Raw genomic sequence first — 18838 nt, forward strand, 5'->3', positions numbered from 1 at the left:
CCCCCCCTGCCGCCACACACACACACCAAATCCACTCACACACTTACGTACCAAAAACTAAGCCACCAGGACAAAAATTGTTATGGAAACCATTTTAATGCTAGGAAATGTTTTCACCAATTGCCAGGGGAAGTTGTAGGGCCTGACCCACATCCCATGGGACCTAGGGCCCCTGGGCAGCCCCTCAGAGCTCGAGCCCCACCCCCATTGCTGCCCAGTGTGAGGATGTGTTGGTTCTTAGACCATGGTCTGGGAAGCCATGGCATTCCCCCATCCTGCAGTGTCCCGCTGCTGCCCTTGGGAAGGGGGGTTTGAGAACGTCCCCACCCATCGATCCCTAGAATCTCCTTCAGTAGTCCTGTCTCCATCTCACTAAAGTGGGAATTAGGGCTCAGAGAGGTGAAGTGCTTTGGCCAAGGTCACATAGTTAAGTGACAAAGTTGAGATTCAAACCCAGGCTGCCTCCAGAGCCCCTTTGTGCTTAAAATAGGATCTAGGATAGTCTGTTCTTTTTGTTGCTAAATATTACCATTGATTTACAAAGTGTCCTTTGGGAAAAAAGTAATAAATACACAATTATAAAGACAAACTCAAAGCTTTTGGTCTGGAAAGAGATGGCTGCATGGGGTGGGTGGACTGTCCAGGAAGAGTGACGGTTAGCATGGCTGGGCGCGCTAGACCAGGTGGCTGGATCGGAGCGAGCCACACACTGTCCCGGCCTAGGACTTTTTGACTGCGTGGTAGTGCAAACGTGTGCTATGCATTCCGTAGAAACGGCACTCTGAATTTTGATCTTCTCCCAGGCTAGCCATGTGGTAGGACACCCTACTGTGACACTGGGCGGCGGCAGCAAGCCGCAGCTCCAGGTCAGCCACGAGTGCAGGAGGGCAAACCACAGATGCTCGGTAGTTGACTATCACCAGCACTGTTGTCTTCTCATCCCAGCATGCCTACAAAATACCCATCTATGTCTCCTGCTGGTGAGAAGAGAAGATGAAACTCAAGATAAATGCCCAACTGAGCACATGTAAGGTGAGCACATGTAAGGTGGGCGGCTAACCTCTGATGCCCGGTAGGTTAGGAGGTAATTGCATTTTCGACTTAAAACATTTTCATCTTAGGATGGTTTTTCTGGGGGGACGGAGCCCCACCCTAAGCCGAGTAGCATCTATACTTAAAGTGCTACTGCTTTCTCTCCACAGTGCGTCCCTTAGAGAAGGTAACGTGGCCCGCCTCTCCTGGGCGTGGACTCTAAAAGTGGTAGGTTCTCTCCCGGGAGCTCTGGGGGGCCCTCGGGCCTAGAAGCACACCCCGGGCAAGTCTCAGGGATTTCTCCAGCCACGCTGCCAAAGGGAAAACTGCTTTTGTGGACGCTACACACGCCACAACAGCAGAGAGGTGGTGGCCAGGACTGCTGCTGCTGTGCTCGAGAGCCTGGCCGGGGCTTAGGATCCCCTCACACCGCAGAGTGGCCATGGATGCTGCTATTCACAAACCATGGGGCACGTCCCCGCACTCACCCAGTGCACTCCCAGCCCAGCACTCCCACCCAGAACCGGTGAGACACCGAACCAAGCCAGAGGGAAGGGTAAGATTTATATTCCTGTGGACAGTGACATGATCACTTAGCCCTTGGGTTCAGATTCCAGCCCGTGGCTGGTGGGAATGTGGTCCCTGCCGGAATGAAAGCACCTGACATCTGTCTTGGCCAAGGCAGATGCCTGAGTCGGGTGTGACGCTTATGCATCGGGACTGGGAGCAGTCCGCTCCAGCCCCCGTGCGTTGTGCATCGTCACACCAGCTGCAGCACCAGTGGTTCCTAACAACTCCCTGCAGAATGGAGCCTGTGAGAAGAAGGAAGTAACCCTCAGGGCAGTTCCACACCCTGCGTCCTCCATTTCCTCCCGCAGAGCGAGACAACTAGAACTTGCGAGCAGTGCCCGGGCCAGCCAGGGCTCTTCGGGGTCCTGAGGCAGCAGGTGAGGCTCTTAGGGGGCATGTCCAGGTAGAAGGATGAGGAGGCTGCCCGCCAGGGCTCTTGTCTCCCAGGCAGTTTCCAAACAGAAGTCTCCCCACTGCCAAGTCCTTCGGCTTGCCTTGTTCTTTCCCGCCGCACCTCTTGCCAGCCCATACACCGAGCGAAGGAGGGACAGAGAGAACCTCAAACACTTCGTCTGCTCTGCGCGGCTGTGTCCACCTGGCTGGGTAGCTGGAGTCTGCTTCCAGGATATGTTGGAGACGAACAGACAACTTCCAAGGTTCCAGACCTTGATTTTTCTCCAGCGATGGTCCAAGAGGGGCCGGCGGCAGAACCCCGAAGGGCCAGGCGGGCGGGCCAGGCAGGCAGGCAGGCAGGCAGGCAGTCCCGGCCCTGAGAGAGGTAGAGGGGCCCGACAGCTTGCACTCCATGCTGGAGACCCCTTTCTAGACTTTGGCATAAGAGCCTCCGTTTCCTTCTTAAGTTGGGGGTGAGAAAGCACTGCTGTCGTGAAGGTTTGCCTCACATCCACATCGGCCCTAGTGGCCCACGTTTCCTGAAGCCATCCACCCAGTCCAGTCCGAGGGCTGAGTGGACTCGATCCTTCTGTACAGAACTGGGGTCAGCTGGCCTCGAGCTCTCCCTCCCACCGGAGCGACACTGCCCCGGTGGAGAGAGAGCCAGGGCCCTGGCGGCTCTACAAGGGAATGTGAACGCTGGCGGGAACGCCCAGGCCCCCGGCGGGGAGGGGACCTGCCCACCCAAGGCCTCGGGACCTGGGGCAGAGCCAGGGCTCCTGGCTTCTCAGCCCCTTGCTAAAAAGCATTTGACTTCCCATGAAAATACATACCAAAAATATTGCCAAGTTACCGCAGCCCGTATCGGTAAGCCTCATGCCCTGTGACTGCCCAAGAGGCCGTGTTCTCTGTTTGCTAACTACAGTCTACATCGCTTAAAAAACGGAAAAGCCGTAACGCTCCATTCAGAATGCAGTCCCGTTAGGTGACAGGCTCCACTTCGTGGCCTAAAATTAATCACGTTTATCGGCTGCATAGAGGATGTTGTAGTGGGAAGTTTTATAGAGCAGGTAAACGGAAGGGGCGGCAGCCTCGGGGAACACGTGGTGGTTCAGGGCCGTGTCCATCTCGTCCACGTACTCCACCTGCAGGGCGATGTTCAGCGCCTGGGACAGGGCCGTGATCTGGATGTGGTCACACTCCATGGCCATGGGCTCCACTTCCTGCAAAGGCCGAAATGGAAAACCCCGATTTAGGGAGGAAGCCCGGCTCTCGCGTTCCCGGGCCAGCGTGCCTGCCTCCGAGCCCCTGCTGCTGCTGGTGGTGGCCACGCAGGCGTGCGTGTGGCCTGGGAGCTACATCTTCCGGAGAAATCCAGATTTTCCCTCTGAAAATCGCCCAGCGTTTACATGGTGGCAGCTCTGTCAGGTTCATGCTATCCATCCTAAACGACACACATCTTGGGGCCAATGTGACTCTGGGGTTGCTACCCCTTAGTTATGTTCACAGTCCAGTCCGAAGCCCCATTTCTCCGATGGGAGAGCTGAGGCCCAGAGCCACCCAGTTCAGGCAGGCCGTTCACGGAGAAGGATGCTGGCTGGCTGATCTGTGCTCCCGGCCAGGGAGGCTGGTGCTCCAGTCCCCTAAGGAGTGAGGGTGGAGCACAGAGCCCGGGGCTGGGGCCGCGTCCCCACAGCCCCAGCCCCGGAGGACCTACGTGAGCGCAGAAGTCCTTGATGTCCATCTCCTCGTCGACGAAGTGCCGGAAGAAGTCGGCGCGGTTCCTGATGAAGGCGGAGGTGAGCAGGCGCAGGAACTGCACGATCCCGTCGGAGGCGCTCTGGTCGTTGAACACCTTCAGCAGGCTGGCCACCGAGCCGTCCTTCTCCACCAGCTCCACCACGCTGTAGAACTGGCCGCGGGGGTCAGCCGGCAGGCCAGCCCCGCGCCCCCCCTCCGCCCTCCGCCCTCGGGGCGCCTGCCACCACACGCTCACTTCTAAATCCTCAAGTCAAGGTCGCAGCAAAGCTAAGGAATGAGTGACTCGGCCCAGTGACTCAGCCGGAGTCAGGTCTAGCGCACAGCAGTGGGGGTGTCCCCCCCGTCACTCGCTGGGATTGTTACTCAGAGATTCTGAGCTGAGAGCCCCCCCGTCAGGAATGGGGTCGGGGGAGTGGGGTGGAGAGGAACTGGGGGGAAGAGACTGAGAGGGGGGTTCCCAGCCTGAAAGCTACACTAACGAGGTGCCTCCTCCCAGAGGGGGGGCAGGGCTCTGAGCTCCCTGTCACCCCACATCCCCACCAGCAGGAAGCACCCCTCAGTCCTTGCCCGCTGGGGGGAGCCAGTGAGGCACAACCACAGAGCCGTGGGCGGGGAAGGGGCTCGGGCCGGAGCCCACCCTGCCTGCTGGGTCGGCGGGAAGGCCCGGCCGTCCGCAGGTTAACTCACAGCATTGAAGAAGTTTCGGAACTTGTGCTCCTCAAAGCCGGCAGCCAGGAGGTCATGTGGGGTCTGCAGCACACGCTCTTTGAACCTACAGGGGTAGGTGGATGCGTACAGGGAAACACAGGGAGCGCTGCTGGCCTGTAGCTGTCGTCCCCTCTCACCAGCTGCCCCCCAGTATAAGGTGTGTCCCTAACCGGGGAAGAATGTCTCTGCCTCTTGGAGCACTGCCTCGTGGGCCACACACTGACTCGTTCGGTCCTCACTGTACAATTCAGGGAGGTGGGTATTATGCCCATTTCCCGGATGAGGAAGGTGAGGTAATCACCACCTACCCCCAGACAAAGGCCTCTTGGCTCCGTCCCTCCTCTGTCCCCAGGGTTCATCCCCAGCCTGGCCTGGGCCGTGCCTCGCCTCGCTCCTGGTCGCTTCTCTGCAGGGGCCTCCAAGTGACCTCCACAGCTTCCCCCTCAGCACCGGTGTCCCGCCTCGCTCACCAACCTCATCGCTAACCCAGTCCCCCAGCCTTCCTCCCGCCCCCCAGCCACTCCCCGCGTGCCCCTCACCCCTTAGTCCTCACTGTCCCCTCAGCCGGACGCTTCTCTGTGGTGTGCTAGCGACAGTTCGTTCCCATTCACAAGAGCTAACTGTTAAATTTTTAAGAGTTTTGCCAGCCAGGTGTTAAACACAGCCATTATTTAAAGATCAACTACGTACACTTACAATGAAATTATGCTAAAAACAAAGATAATATTCAAAACTCATCATTTTACTATTATGTGCTCTTAGGGTTCTCCGCCGGTTGTGTACATGTGGTAGAAACACAAAGTCACTCAGAAAACGCAATGAGTGGCTCATTCAAAATGAGGACCAGGTGGCTTCGTTTCTCCATCCCCTTGGAGAGGATCTGTCTTTGGAACAGGAGGTGATGGCCTTACCTAGCAGTTCTCAACCAGGGTGCCTACCCCACCCCCCGCCATCACCCCCTCCACCTTTCCCCTGTCCCAGGAGATCCTGGCAATGTGTGGAGCCATTCTGGGTTGTCCTGACTTGAGGAGGGTGCTCCCAACATCTCTTGGGTGGAGGCGAGGGATGTTCTAAACATCCCACAGAGCACAGGACAGGGGCCAGCCCCACGCACAGCCATCCCGCCCGCCATGTCCGCAGGCCGCCCCTGAGAAAGCTGCCTAGCCAGGGGGTTCGGACACCGGGGGCCACAGGCCAACCCTGAGTGCTCTGTGACGGTTAGGGCCTTGGCTCCATCCCGGGCACTTGGCTGCCCCACCTCCAGTATGGCAGGCGGCTGGGCATCCCCGGACATCAAAGCCGCTGCCAGGCAGCCCTCCAGCCCACTCCCTGGGTTACGTGGGCCGCGCCAAGGACAAACCTCCAGGAGATTCAGCGCCCCGCCCTGCCCCACTCACTTGAGGACCTCTCTGCTCTTCCCCAGCAGCGACTCCAGGTAGGAGTAGCCCAGAGCCCGGTAGAAGCAGTTCCCGTCCCCCTTGGTCTTGCGGATGGCGGAGAACCTTTTGCTGAGCTCCTGCGGGGAGACAGGGCAGGGTGGGCGTCTGCAGCATCACCCGCTGTCACGTGCTGTCAGAGCCGGCTTTCTCTCCCCCCTACCTCCCCCCAGCACCTGCCACGCCCCTCAGGCTGCCCGCCTTCAGTCTCCCAACCTCATCCTCCCAATCGAGGGTCCTCTCCTCCGACCCCCTGCCTCACCTGGATCTTCCTCTGGTAAATCCTGTTTTCAGGATGGTCCCGGAGAATTGAGAGAATGTCACATTTTTCTGATATTAGGTGGAACGATGTTTCACTCTGAAAAGCACAAGAAGCAAAGCTGGGGCCATTTCAGAAGCAACCGATGGGCCCTCACCAAGTTCAAAGCCTCTGAACTGCTAGCTGCCCGACACAGGGACTGTCACCTCCCCCCAAAAGGCACGGGTGAGACGTTACCAGCGTCCTGCATGCCCTGTTCCCGGGGCAGGGAGTCCGGTCGGCCACCCTGGAAGGCACCATCTGGTACCCGCCGGACTGATTCACCTTCTAGAATGTAATGCCTGCTGGGGCACGATATGTTCCCTGGCCTCTCTGTCCTTCCCACCTCACTCACTCCTCCGTCCCTTCTTTTAGCCACCCAACGATTCCGAACACCGCGCCTGCACGGAGCAGTACTGGAAATGCAGATGTGGTAGCATGTGGCCGGATGCGCCACCTGCTGGTGAGAGCTCATGTTGCAGCCCAGCTCAGAGACTAGTAGGTCAATTCCAACCCAGAGAGACTCCTGACCCTGAGGCTGGGCTGGGGCCTCAGGACGGCTGAGAAGTCCCAGGCAGAGAAGCAGGTGATGGCAGCGGTGGGCAGCTCAGAGCCACGGAGAGTGCAGGAGACTCTGTCCTAACGACCACTCCCCACAGGCCATGTCTCTGCCTTCCGCTCTGCCTGCCAGACTCAGGGCTCCAGTGAGTGGAGCTGCACCTCGCCCCCAGTGAGCCCGGGAACAGCTCTGATTTCGGCCAACTGCGGCTTGCGAGCCACATGCGGCTTTTTGGCCTCTTGAGTGTGGCTCTTCCACAAAATACCACGGCCTGGACGAATCTATTTTGAAGAAGTGGCATTAAAAGAAGTTTATGTTTAAAAAATGTGGCTCTCAAAAAGAAATTTCAATCGTGGTACTGTTGATATTTGGCTCTGTGGACTAATGAGTTTGCCGACCACTGACGTAGGGGAATTTGGTGTGAGAGCCACTGGCAGTTAAGTTTAAAACCTGCGGCCCTAGTACCTGCACACAACCCAAGGAGACGGTTCTTATGCAACTGTTCTCAGCTGAGAGGTCGGTGTTAATGAGGGGTTTTGTAAATGGAAAGCCGGTTTTCTGTCCACTTAGTGCCATCGTTTTTGACAGAGTGCCCCCACCCACATGAGCCTTTCTGGGGCGGCCTCTCAGCCCCGGTCCCTGTGCCCAGCATCCAGGACAGAGGAGAAGTGCTACGGCTCAGAAGCATTTCGGGGGGCCTGGATGCCCCTCCCTGTCAGAGTGTCCCAAGCCACACGGGCCTTCCCTGGCACAGGACAGAGTGTCAGACCCCCTGAGACCTTCTGTTCACCTGGCTGATTCCCAGGGCTCACCCCAGGCCTTGGAACAGAGGAGCGGATGAGATGGTCGTGGAATGTATTTCACTCCCTGTCTGCGCCCTCCCACCCTCTACAAAGAGAATGCCCGGGCCCCTGCATGTGCCTTTCGTTACTACCTGACGGCTCCTCCACAGCCAGGCTCAGGCCCACGCCTCCACCTGCACCTCCTGCTGCCCTGCGGACCCCCATCCACATACCCGTTAGTGCACCCGTGAGCACCCTCCAGCCAGGCTCTGAGGTGCTAGTGGGCCTCACAGGTCCACCCTGGGCCCTTGCGGCCAGCCCAGCCTCCCTCTGAGGCCACTCTGCAGGGCCACCCTGGGCTGAGTCAGCCTTGTGAACCAGTCCCAGCCGCCCCGAAGCCACAACTCATGGCGTGGCCACAGCCTCCAGTTCCCAACTCCTAGAGGCCAGGGCCTCCAGGCTCGCCCAGTGGCAGGGCAGGCCCAGAACCTGGCCAACCTCCCTCCTAGAAGGTACCATCACTTCCAGAGGCTGCCAGGGGCTCAACCCTGGCTTTGCCTGCCTGGGGCTAGGTCTCCAGAGTGGGCTGGCTCAGGGGCTGTAAGGAAATGCCCTTTTAAATGTCTACTTTAGGAGCGATGTGTAATATACAAATACTAGAGGCCCGGTGCACGAAATCCATGCATGGGGGTGTCCTTTGGCCCAGCCTGCACCCTCTCCAATCTGGGATCCCTTGGGGGATGTCTGACTGCCGGTTTAGGCCCAATCCCAAGACTACTGGCTCCTAACCACTTGCCTACCTGCCTGATTGCCCCCTAACCACTGTGCCTGCCAGCCTGATAGCTCCTTAATCGCTCCCCTGCAGGCCAGATCGCCTCCAACTGCCCTTCCCTGCTGGCCCGATTGCTCCCAACTGCCTTCCCCTGCAGGGCTGAAGGGACTGGGGGACTGAGGCTGGATGAGGCGGGGCTGAGGGGACTGGGCGCTGCCATCTTGTGAGGGCGTGGCAGTCAATTAGCATATTTCCTCTTTATTACATAGAATGTGGAATGATCAAAACATTTTTACTCAGGTGAGTAATCAAAAATGCTTGGAGGCCAAAGGCTTAGGAAAGGCCTAGAGCCCCGAATGAGTTTACTATTGCTGCCTCACAAATTAGCACAGACTCAGGAACTGAAGCAGCACGGACTTATCATTACCTGTGCTTCCTGGAGGCTCCGGGAGAACCCACTTCCTTACGTGTTTCCATTTCCAGAGGCTGCCGGCACTCCTTGCTCACAATCCCTTCCTTCCATCCTCCCGGCTCCTTCTCACTCTGACCTGCCTGCCTTCCCCCTTATGAGAACCCTTGTGATTACACAGGGGCCCCCCGGTAATCCAGGGCATCTCCCCTTCTCAAGAGCCTCAACTTCCTCACACCTGCAGAGTCCTTGTTGCCGTGTGAGGTGCCCTGCTCGGGGGTTCTGGGATTAGGATGTGGGCGCCGTTGGGGGACTATGGCTCAGCCCACCACCCACATGCCCCTTCTCCGTTGTTTAGCTCAGAAACCAGGGAAGACCCTGTGCTTGGGCCCCCGTATGTCTTGGGTCACAGTTATTGGCTGGCCTTGCAGAGACCCTGAACTAGAGACTGGCCCCCCTTTTATTTGATGCCTGAACTTGTACATATCCTCACAATATGACCTCTTCCTGGAGATCTGGCCTCAAACAGCCACCAGCCACTGGCATGTCTGACCAGCATCCCCAAATGACTGTGCCCCTCCCTGCTCTCACTCCACCTCGGCCTCCCCTCTCAGGGGTCCCCAGCTCCCCAAAAGGCCCCTCCAGCCAGCAGAGCTCACACCAAAGGCTCAGGAGTCCTCTTCACCTCTCCCCATCAACCCTGCTCCCGGGTCCAACCTGAGCCGCCACCATCTCCCCAAGAGGCTGTAACAGGATCCCTAATGGACTCCTGGCTTCCAGCCCTGCCCCATCCACCACCCGACACAGCACCCAAGGCACGATGCTTAACACATAAACCAGGCAACGGCATTCCCTGCCTCAACACCCCCAATGGCACCTCCCTCAGGAGAAGCCTGAGGGGACAGCTCCCAGGCCTCCACCATCTGGCCTTGCTCTCCTCCCTCTGCCTGAGCCCCAGCCACAGCGACACTCAGTGTGTTCCTCCTCAGAGCACCCACACCTGCTGTTCCTGCCGCCTGCCATCCTCTGCTGCCTCCTCATGTGACTCCGTGACGTCACCTCCTTGGAGAGGGCTTCCTGCCACCCAGCTCCATTTCTTCAGAGCATCCTCTGACCCCAGGTTCCCTCCTTTACTTGCACACTGTCTGTCACCCTCCACTAGGATGGCAACTCCATAAGGGCAAGGACTCTGTCTGTCAGGACTAGATCTCCGTGCCTGGCACCCAGAAATACCCCAAACTGCACACTGAGTGGATGAGCCAGTCTCAAACTCCAGCCTGGCCACCTCCAGCCCCGTGTCCATGGCACAGCCAGAGCCCTGTGTGCACTGCACTGCCAGAGCCCCGGGCCCACTGTACTGCCAGAGCACTGTGTCCACTGCACTCACTGCCAGAGCCCCGGGCCCACTGCACTCACTGCCAGAGCCCCGTGCCCACTGCACTCACTGCCAGAGCCCTGTGCCCACTGCACTCACTGCCAGAGCCCCGTGCCCACTGCACTCACTGCCAGAGCCCTGTGCCCACTGCACTCACTGCCAGAGCCCTGTGCCCACTGCACTCACTGCCAGAGCCCTGTGCCCGCTGCACTCACTGCCAGAGCCCTGTGCCCGCTGCACTCACTGCCAGAGCCCTGTGCCCGCTACACTCACTGCCAGAACCCTGTGCCCGCTGCACTCACTGCCAGAACCCTGTGCCCAATGCACTCACTGCCAGAACCCTGTGCCCAATGCACTCACTGCCAGAGCCCTGTGCCCAATGCACTCACTGCCAGAGCCCTGTGCCCAATGCACTCACTGCCAGAGCCCTGTGCCCACTGCATTCACTGCCAGAGCCCTGTGCTCACTGCACCGCCAAAGTCAACCATCTCTCACTGGTAAAAAATATATTATGGTCCTTCCCATTAGCAGAATAAAACCCAACCCCAAGGCACAAGGTGTTCTGACCCCACCTATTTTTCTTTTTTAAAATATATTTTTACTGATTTCAAAAAGGAAGGGAGAGGGAGAATGAATGAATCATTAATCAGCTGCCTCCTGCACGCCCACACTGGGGATTAAGCCCGAAACCCAGGCATGTGCCCTGACCGGGTATCAAACCATGACCTCCTGGTTCATATGCTCAATCTCGGAGCCACGCCGGCCGGCCCCACCTATATTTCTAGACTGAGCTCTCCCCCCAGCTTCCTGCTCTCACACGGACCACTATCCTTCCCTAGATACCCGCTCTGACCTCTTCCTGGAGACCTGGCCTCATGTCCTTAGCCATCCTTCCAGGCCTCTGAGCATGTGTGCCTCCTGCCTGGGATGCTCTTCTCCTGAAGGTACATCCTTCAACACCCAGCTGCCAAGCCCTCCTGGTGCAGCCCCGCCAGCACCCCTCCCCCCTCCCCCCCTCCCAGAGGGTGCTGGCTTCCCTCGGCGCTCCCAAAGCCCTGGTCAGACCTCAGGCACTGCTTGTGCCCGGCTATGCCTTCACCAACAGGCCCTGGTCTCTCCCACCAGTGCCCAGCGTGACTGGGATCTTGTTTGACAAATAAAAGAACCCAGTCACAGAAGGGCCCTGTGGTTTTCTGTCCACCACTGACACCCATGGTGGCTGGGGGGAGAGCTGAGTCTAGAAATATAGGTGGGGCCGTTGACTTTGAAACGGGAAAGGAAAGAAGACACTGCATTTTCCAAAGCCATTCTCCTCTGCCCACCACGCACACACGCACCACCACTCACACCACGGGGCCCAGGGTCCACACGGTGCCTGGCAAACAGCACGTGCTCAATAAATGCTGAGTGAATAGAACAGACCCACGTGCAGCCTGTATGTCTCCCTCCCCACTCCACCCCCCCATAATTAGGGAGGCATGGGTGCCTTGGAGATGTCCTACTTAGTGGGTTCCTCACTTCCTCCCTCTCGGAGGCACCCAAGCCTCGCTGTGATGGTGTGATGCTCTTGACCCCACCTGCCCTCTACTTTCCAGTCTCACGAGTCCAGGGCAGGCAGAGCGGCGGGGTCCGAGGTCTCACTGTCCAGCACAAAGGGCGGACGTTGAGGTCCCAGACCTCACTGTGCCCGCTGTTTTCCCAGCTGCCCAGTGGTGACCAGAAGGCACGCAAGCCCCCAGCTCCAGGCTGGCTAACCCCATTATTACCCTGTCCCAGGCTGCTCCCTAGTGGGTGATGCAAACACACCCGGGCCCCTTGCCCTTGGGCACTGGGCAGAAGCAGGAAGCTGGTGCTTCCTGATGCCCCGGAGACCTCAGCCACACCCCCGCAGGGAGCTGGTTTGTCCAGGACAGCGAGGTCACACCCAGAACGTGCCAGGCCATGACCAGGCTTTGACCCATGACCCTGCCCAGCAGCCTCCGGCAGGAGTGACCCATTTCCATGCCCAGACCTGGGAGGGAGGAGGCCGAGCAAAAAGAACCAGGCGCCTGTGCACACCCATCGCCAGGACCCAGTGATCACAGGAGAAGCCGTACCATACCCCTCCCGTGGTCCTCACAGCAGCCCCTTTTACAGATGAGCACCATGGTGCTAGGGAGGGCGATGGGCCAACCGGAGCCTCCCGGCCTCCCAAGGGGTGGAGGTGAGGTCTGAACTCGGGTTCTGTGCCTCCAAGGGCCACCCACCTTTACACGCCCCGGGCCCCTGGGGCAGGGGCCTCACAGGGAAGGGTGCAGGCAGTGGGCACACGCAGCACCCTGCGGAGGCCTGACCCTTCCTGCAACCCGGGAAGGTGCACTGATGTAACACAGGAACACTGGACTGCGAGTCCAGAGGCTCAGGTTCAAGGCCAGGCTCACCTGTTTCCCCACCTGCTCGAGCCCCAGGTCGGTCTCAGCTCAGAGGGTCTTTGGGGCCCTTTCTGCTCAGACAGGGGTTCCCCTCTTCTTGGCTTTGCCTTAACTCCTAAGTCCTGTGCTTCATCCCAACCCCAGGCAGCCTCTCCCTGCGAGTCCTGACCCCAAACACTGCGCGGGGCGGGCGGGCGGGATGTTCGGTGACCGGCCCCCGCGCACCCTCAGGTCCCCCCGTGGCCGTGGGAGGGTGTCTCTGAGGGCTGAGCAGCCGGCTGGGGGGTTCCTTCTCAAAGAGGCGGCGACGCTGAGCTCCGGGGCCGCCCCCGGACCCCGTTCCCTTGCAGGACGGCGCCCTCGGGGACACCCGAGACGACGGGGTGATGCGTCCCGGGCCCCGCAGGGCCCTCCGTGGAAGGACCGGGGCCCCCAGCACCCATCCCGACCCGGTGTCCCCGGGGTCCGAACGCCCCAGGTCCGCGCTGGAACCTGCGCCTCGCGCCCGACTCCCTCCCACCCCGCGAGTGCGCATGCGCCCCCGGGCCGCCCGCCCGCCGTGCCCACCGCCCGCGCCCCCTGCCCGCCTCCCGCCGCCACTGACCATAGTGACCGAGGCTGTCGGGCCAGGTCCCGCCCCAGCGAGGAGCGATCCGGTGCGGGAGGGCGCCGCGGAGCCACGGGCTGGCTACGCCGTTGGTTCGGGCGGCGGCAGGGGCCTCGAGGGCTTGGCGGGGGGCGTGGAGGCGAATACACCCGACCGCTCCGCGAACCGGAGCCCAGACCTGCACTGTGTCCCAGCGAGACACACGCCCTGCGATTGACGTCCGCGGCGGGCAATCGGGGGCCGGGGCTCAGAACGTCACAGAAAGTGGGCGGGCCTTCACGCGCCTTCAGCCTATGCGCTAGGGTCCATTGGGCAGGGTGCCGCCCCCTTTTAAAGACACAGGAAGCTTTTTAAGTAAGGAAGGACTTGGCACCATCCCGAATGAGAGGTCTTCCTTGGTAAAGGCTTCGTTTGTAATCAAAACGGCAAATCGAGGTCTCCTGAAAGACCAGCTGGCCCCCATTCATTCACAAACAACGTCATAGGAGTAGCAGTTTACTGAGATCGGAGAACAGGCACTGAGGGAGCATGCGTCCAAAACATCAACTGCCTGCCCTTGGGTAGCTTCTCAATGATAGTTCACCCGCTTCCAACTCATGAATCAGTAGGGTGCCAGGCCCCCACGAATGTGTGCGGAACAAGTGAATTTCCAGGATTGTTGATTCTGGGCCTCTGGAATGGTATGGTCACACAGGAGGCACAGAGCGTGAACCAGACCTGGTGACTCACCGGGCAAACAAGCTCATTATTACTAAACATCAAACAAAGAAGTATGTTTCATTCAAATATTTAGTCACCCGCCCTTGGCCCCTGGAGGAGGCGCATTAGGTGGGGAGGGGGGGGGAGGTTTGTGGGGAATGGGGCTGCAGTGCCTGGCATGTGCCCTTTTTACCAATATTAATACTTCCAGGAGCAGGCTATAAGCTGTTCCCACCCCACCCTCACTCCCCTGTTGGGGCACCAGGCAAGGCTCCTGGAACACAGGCCTGTGTCTTCCAAGCGCACCTGTGGACTAGGTGGGGAGCCTGGGACCAATATCGCTGATATTTACTGAGCCCTTACTGTGTGCCAGGCACTGTCCTAACCTCTCAGCCTGTATTATCATTCTTAACTTGCCCACAGCTAGTGCAGGGAGGTAAATTCACAGCACCGCGGGGGTTGTGGTCCTGGGAAGCTGGCCCAGGGAGAGTACGGGAGGGTCCATCCTCTCCTCACTGGAAGGAAGCTGAGTGGGGGCATCCCAGACAGCCTGGCTCCAGAGCTGGTTTTGGATTCACCGTGCATGTGACTGCAGGGGCGGGAGGATAAGGGAGGGTAGGAAGGGAGGGGGGGTATTGCAAAAGAGGCTTTTATTTTTGAGAAAAGATCTTTCTGGGAAGAACAATAGAACTTGGGGGCTTGGAGAACTGGGGAGGTGGGTTTGGCTGAATGGGAAGAACTTCCTGGAATTGGGGAAGGGGTGAAACAGGTGCCTCGGAACAAGGGGCACGCCTAGCACTCTCCTCCCTCCCCTGGCACGGGAAGGACCACGAGAAAGAGGCCTGCACTGCCCCCGGGAACTCAGCACCTGACCCTCTGCCCCTCCCTTCCAGGCACCGGGATGTCTGGGTGAGTGGTTGCTGTGAGCAAGGGAAGGAGTCCCTCCAGGTGTCTTTCCACCAGGCCAGGTTTGTTAGGGGAAACTCCCCATAAGCCAGTTCGGTCACATGCAGAGAGGGGAGCTTATGAGACAGGAGCGCCTGCATGTGGAGAGACAGACGTTGGTCTCAAGCCAGGTTCCTGCAGAGACAACACGCCTCCAGGGAGTGGAAGCCCGGCTGGTCTCTGAGTGTGACCCTGGTACAGCCCAGCGCGTGCGTCAGGGGGTCGGAGCTCTGAGTTCTTACAGCCCCAGGGGTGGGGGTCCCACTCAGGGTGGTGGACAGTGGTGTTCACGTAAAAAAACCATTGAGACCTGTAAAGAAAGTGTGTGCGTTTATTTGAGCCCAACTGTCAACATATGCTGGGAAGCAGAACCTCAGCGAATTGAGATAATGCTCCTGAGAATGGGGGCTTACATCTGTATTTATACATTGCAATCAAAGGAGGGACGTAGGTGGGTTACATGAAATCCATTGGTGATAGATTAAGGAGGTGGGAGAAAGACTGAGGAGAACCTCTGGAATAGGGTGAGAAGTGAAATGATGGACACATACTTAGGTGAGTGCAGGAACAATGAACATGATAATGAAGGCATTTGTGGTCTCTGTCCTGGCGCCCAGCACATTTGGTTGTGTTCTGAGGGGCCCAGAAAAAGGGAAGTTATAAGTTACTCAGACACTTCAAGGGTATGTTACCATAGATGCAAAAAGACGGATAGGCCCTGTTAAGGGAAAGGTTGACCTTGTTAGGGAAGATACTGGCCTAGGATGTAACTGCCCACCATAACAGCGTTTAGTTAAAGTTTAATTTCAGACCATCCTTTGTGGCGACTTTAGGCCTCTGAGTTTGCAAGCCCGCCATGCAGGCCTCCCCTGAGCTGTGGACGCCCTTTCGTCCACAGTGGAATCCTTATCTGAGAGCCCAGACTTATGGTTTGGGGCCTGCTGGACCCCTCCTAAGGGCGTTCCCGTGGCACCCCATCACCTCACTCTTGACTTAGCATTTAACATGATTGTCGTGGCTGACCGTGACTCCACACTGGGTAGCCCACGGTGTCCAAAGAGTCCACTCTGCTCTTGCTGTGTACAGTGGTGTGACGACAGGACCAAAGACAGCTCCTTCAACAGAAACTTACTGCACATGGCCGTGTGACGGGCACTGACTGCACGTCTGTGCACAAAACAGACAAAAACCCTGCCCCCACTCAGCTTCCTTCCAGTGAGGAGAGGATGGACCCTCCAGTACTCTCCCTGGGCCAGCTGCCCAGGACCACAACCCCCGACATGGGGAGGGAGGATGGGGAGGGAGCCCCCAAATGATGGAGATTTAATTTTTCCACCGGGCCAGGAAGATGGGACACACAGTGAGAGGCCATGTTAGTGGGGACACCCGAAAGGAATGCAGTGTGTCTTGTACCCTCAGAGAAGGTCCCGCAGAGCCAGCTACACGCATGCCAGGCTGGCCCAGCTTTTCAAGCATGAGACAAGGAAACCTGGAGGAGAAGTTGTCTCACTTCTTGTGAGAAGTTTGGCTATCCCATGTCACTGCTCACTTTTCAGTAAAAACATGGCCCACGGCCCCTCAAAGGCCCAGGATGGGCCCATTTCCCAGCCAGCTGCCCACTGGTGGGCTCCTCCAGGCCTGGGTTTAAAAGCTGAAATCTCGCCGTAACCGGTTTGGCTCAGTGGATAGAGTGTTGGCATGCGGACTCAAGGGTCCCAGGTTCGATTCCGGTCAAGGTCATGTACGTTGGTTGCAGGCACATCTCCAGTAGGGGGTGTGCAGGAGGCAGCTGGTCGATGTTTCTCTCTCATTGACGTTTCTAGCTCTCTATCTCTCTCCCTTCCTCTCTGTAAAAAAATCAATAAAATATATTAAAAAAACAACAACTGTTCTTTGGCAGAAAAGATGACCTGTTTATTCTCACAATTGTAACAAAGACCATGCTTGACCTCCCTTCTCTCTCACTTGCTACCTTGTGAGCTGGTATGGAGATGTCCCATAGGGCAAGGAGCTGAGGGAGGCCTTCGGCCAACAGCAGTGTGGGTGAGCTTGGAAGCTGATTCTTCTCCAGTTGAACCTTCAGTTGAAACCATAGCCCTGGCTGATGGCTGGATTGAAGCCTTGTAGAGACGGCCTGAGCCAGAGGACCCAGCTAAGCCATGCCCAAACTGCTGACCCATAGGAATTTAAGGAGGGACTATATGTCCATTGTTTTATGCTGCTAAATTGTAGGGCACACTCAGGACCCTCAGCTGGAGACATCGTTCCTCCCAGTTCACAGCCCTTGCAGTAGAATCCCTGGAGTGGAGAGCTGGTTCCATCCTTAGAAGCCACACCCTCCTACTTAGCTCAGAGCAAATGAGACCAGTGCCTTCCTGATTAGGCTGTGCCTAAAGCTGGAATCCTAGCCTTTCCATGTCAAAGTTCAATGCATTCTCTCAGTGGCTTAAGCCCAGTTGAGTTGGGCTTGCTGCCATTTGGAACCAACTAGCTCTGGCTTTATTAACTTAAATTTCTTGACCTAGAATTACTGAGCCAGAGGACATAAACATCTTAAGCCTCTTGAGACCTATCAAATTGCTTTCCAGATTGTTTATTCTGCAGAGAGCATCGCAGTGTCTGTGAGCCTAAATCACAGCAGTAGCATACTAGCTTAAGAGTTTTAGGTGGGCAGAAATTAGGTAGTTTTTATTTTTAGTGACCTGGAATATGTTTTATGTTTATAGGCCATTTTTACTTATTTTGTGATTTGTTAAATAGGAACAATTGGTGTCAATTTTTTTTCCTCTTAAGAGTCCTTAAAATATCAAAAATTGTTCCTTTTTCACATTTCTCAACATTTCCACCAGTTGTCTTTGAATATTTTGGTGTGTTTTGAGATAAATGTATTTTTTATAATATATTTTTATTGATTTCACAAAGGGAGAGGGAGATAAACATCAATGATGAGAATCATTGATCAGCTGCCTCCTGCACACCTCACACTGGGGATCGAACCCGGCAACCCAGGCATGTGCCCTGATTGGGAATCAAACTGTAACCTCCTGGTTCAGAGGTTGAGGCTCAACCACTGAGCCAGGCTGGCCGAGCAGTAGATGTGTATGTATATATATATATATATATATATATATATATATATATATATATATATATATATATATATTTTTTTTTTTTTTGTGTGTGTGTGTGTGTGTGTGTGTGATCAAATTACTTTCAGGTGTCACTCTGTTGTTTTCATGCTCCCAACATCCTTCCCAGCTGAAGACCAGGCTGGCCAATGTGGACCAGGTTTTCTCCTTTTTGATGTGTCAACACCCAGTATCTCTTGCCTGTGTTTGGAGATCCGTCTGCATCAGAACCCCCTGGGGCAGTGGTCGGCAAACTCATTAGTCCACAGAGCCAAATATCAACAGTACAATGATTGAAATTTCTTTTGAGAGCCAAATTTTTTAAACTTAAACTTCTTCTAACACCACTTCTTCAAAATAGACTCGCCCAGGTCGTGGTATTTTGTGGAAGAGCCACACTCAAGGAGCCAAAGAGCCGCATGTGGCTCGTGAGCCGCAGTTTGCCTACCACGGCCCTGGGGGCTTGTGAAACTGTATCTTGATGGCCAGACAGACGTCCAGCTTTTGGCGGGACAGTCCCAGGGGAGCAGGCAGGTTGGATGGAGGGGGGGCGGCCCTCCCAGAATGCCAGGTGCACCCCCTCATGCAGATGGGGACCTGGAGTCCTGGCAGGGGGAGATGTGCTCCAGGCGGGTCAGACCCCAGCTTAGGCATTCTGGATTGGCCATGACTCCAAGGCAGTGGTTCTCAAAGTGCGGCCCTGGGAGCCCTTAGGGTGGGGCCACGCCCCGTGGCAACAAGCCTCCCTGAGGCGTGTGCAGGTCGGAGAATCCCTGGCCTAGCGGGTACCCACGTAACAGGGAGGTTAGTGGGAAACTCAGGTCTCTGGAAAGTGGTTGTGGGGAGAGAAAGTGAGCTGTGAGCGTGAATGTGAGGGGTCTCTGCAATGGACTGAACGTTCACGCCCCCCCACCCCCATTCGTATGGTGAGATCCTAACCCCCAATATAACCG

General features: G+C 57.0%; 1 protein-coding gene across 4 annotated transcripts in view; it reads right to left on the reverse strand.

Moving 5' to 3' along the window:
• OTUB2 (OTU deubiquitinase, ubiquitin aldehyde binding 2) overlaps nucleotides 1-13340 on the reverse strand; it is a 132858-nt gene extending 119518 nt beyond the window's left edge. Inside the window, exons 1-6 of one of the 4 annotated variants that reach the window (XR_014794103.1) lie at nucleotides 13111-13340; nucleotides 6163-6258; nucleotides 5862-5980; nucleotides 4444-4528; nucleotides 3713-3907; nucleotides 152-3218 (exon numbers count right to left, since the gene is read on the reverse strand). Coding sequence is in view for 2 of the 4 variants with exons in the window: in XM_084873733.1 (XP_084729859.1) it covers nucleotides 3482-3907; nucleotides 4444-4528; nucleotides 5862-5980; nucleotides 6163-6258; nucleotides 13111-13113 (729 nt within the window). In the remaining 2 variants the exon portion in view is untranslated. Of the gene's footprint in view, nucleotides 1-6; nucleotides 3908-4443; nucleotides 4529-5861; nucleotides 5981-6162; nucleotides 6259-13110 lie in introns of those variants that run through there. The other 3 variants (XR_014794104.1, XM_084873734.1, XM_084873733.1) reach the window with 3 other exon arrangements.
• Between the last annotated feature and the right edge of the window lie 5498 nt (nucleotides 13341-18838).

The sequence above is a fragment of the Pipistrellus hanaki genome (genome assembly GCF_964339955.1).
Source record: "Pipistrellus hanaki genome assembly, chromosome: 1".
NCBI lineage: Eukaryota > Metazoa > Chordata > Mammalia > Chiroptera > Vespertilionidae > Pipistrellus > Pipistrellus hanaki.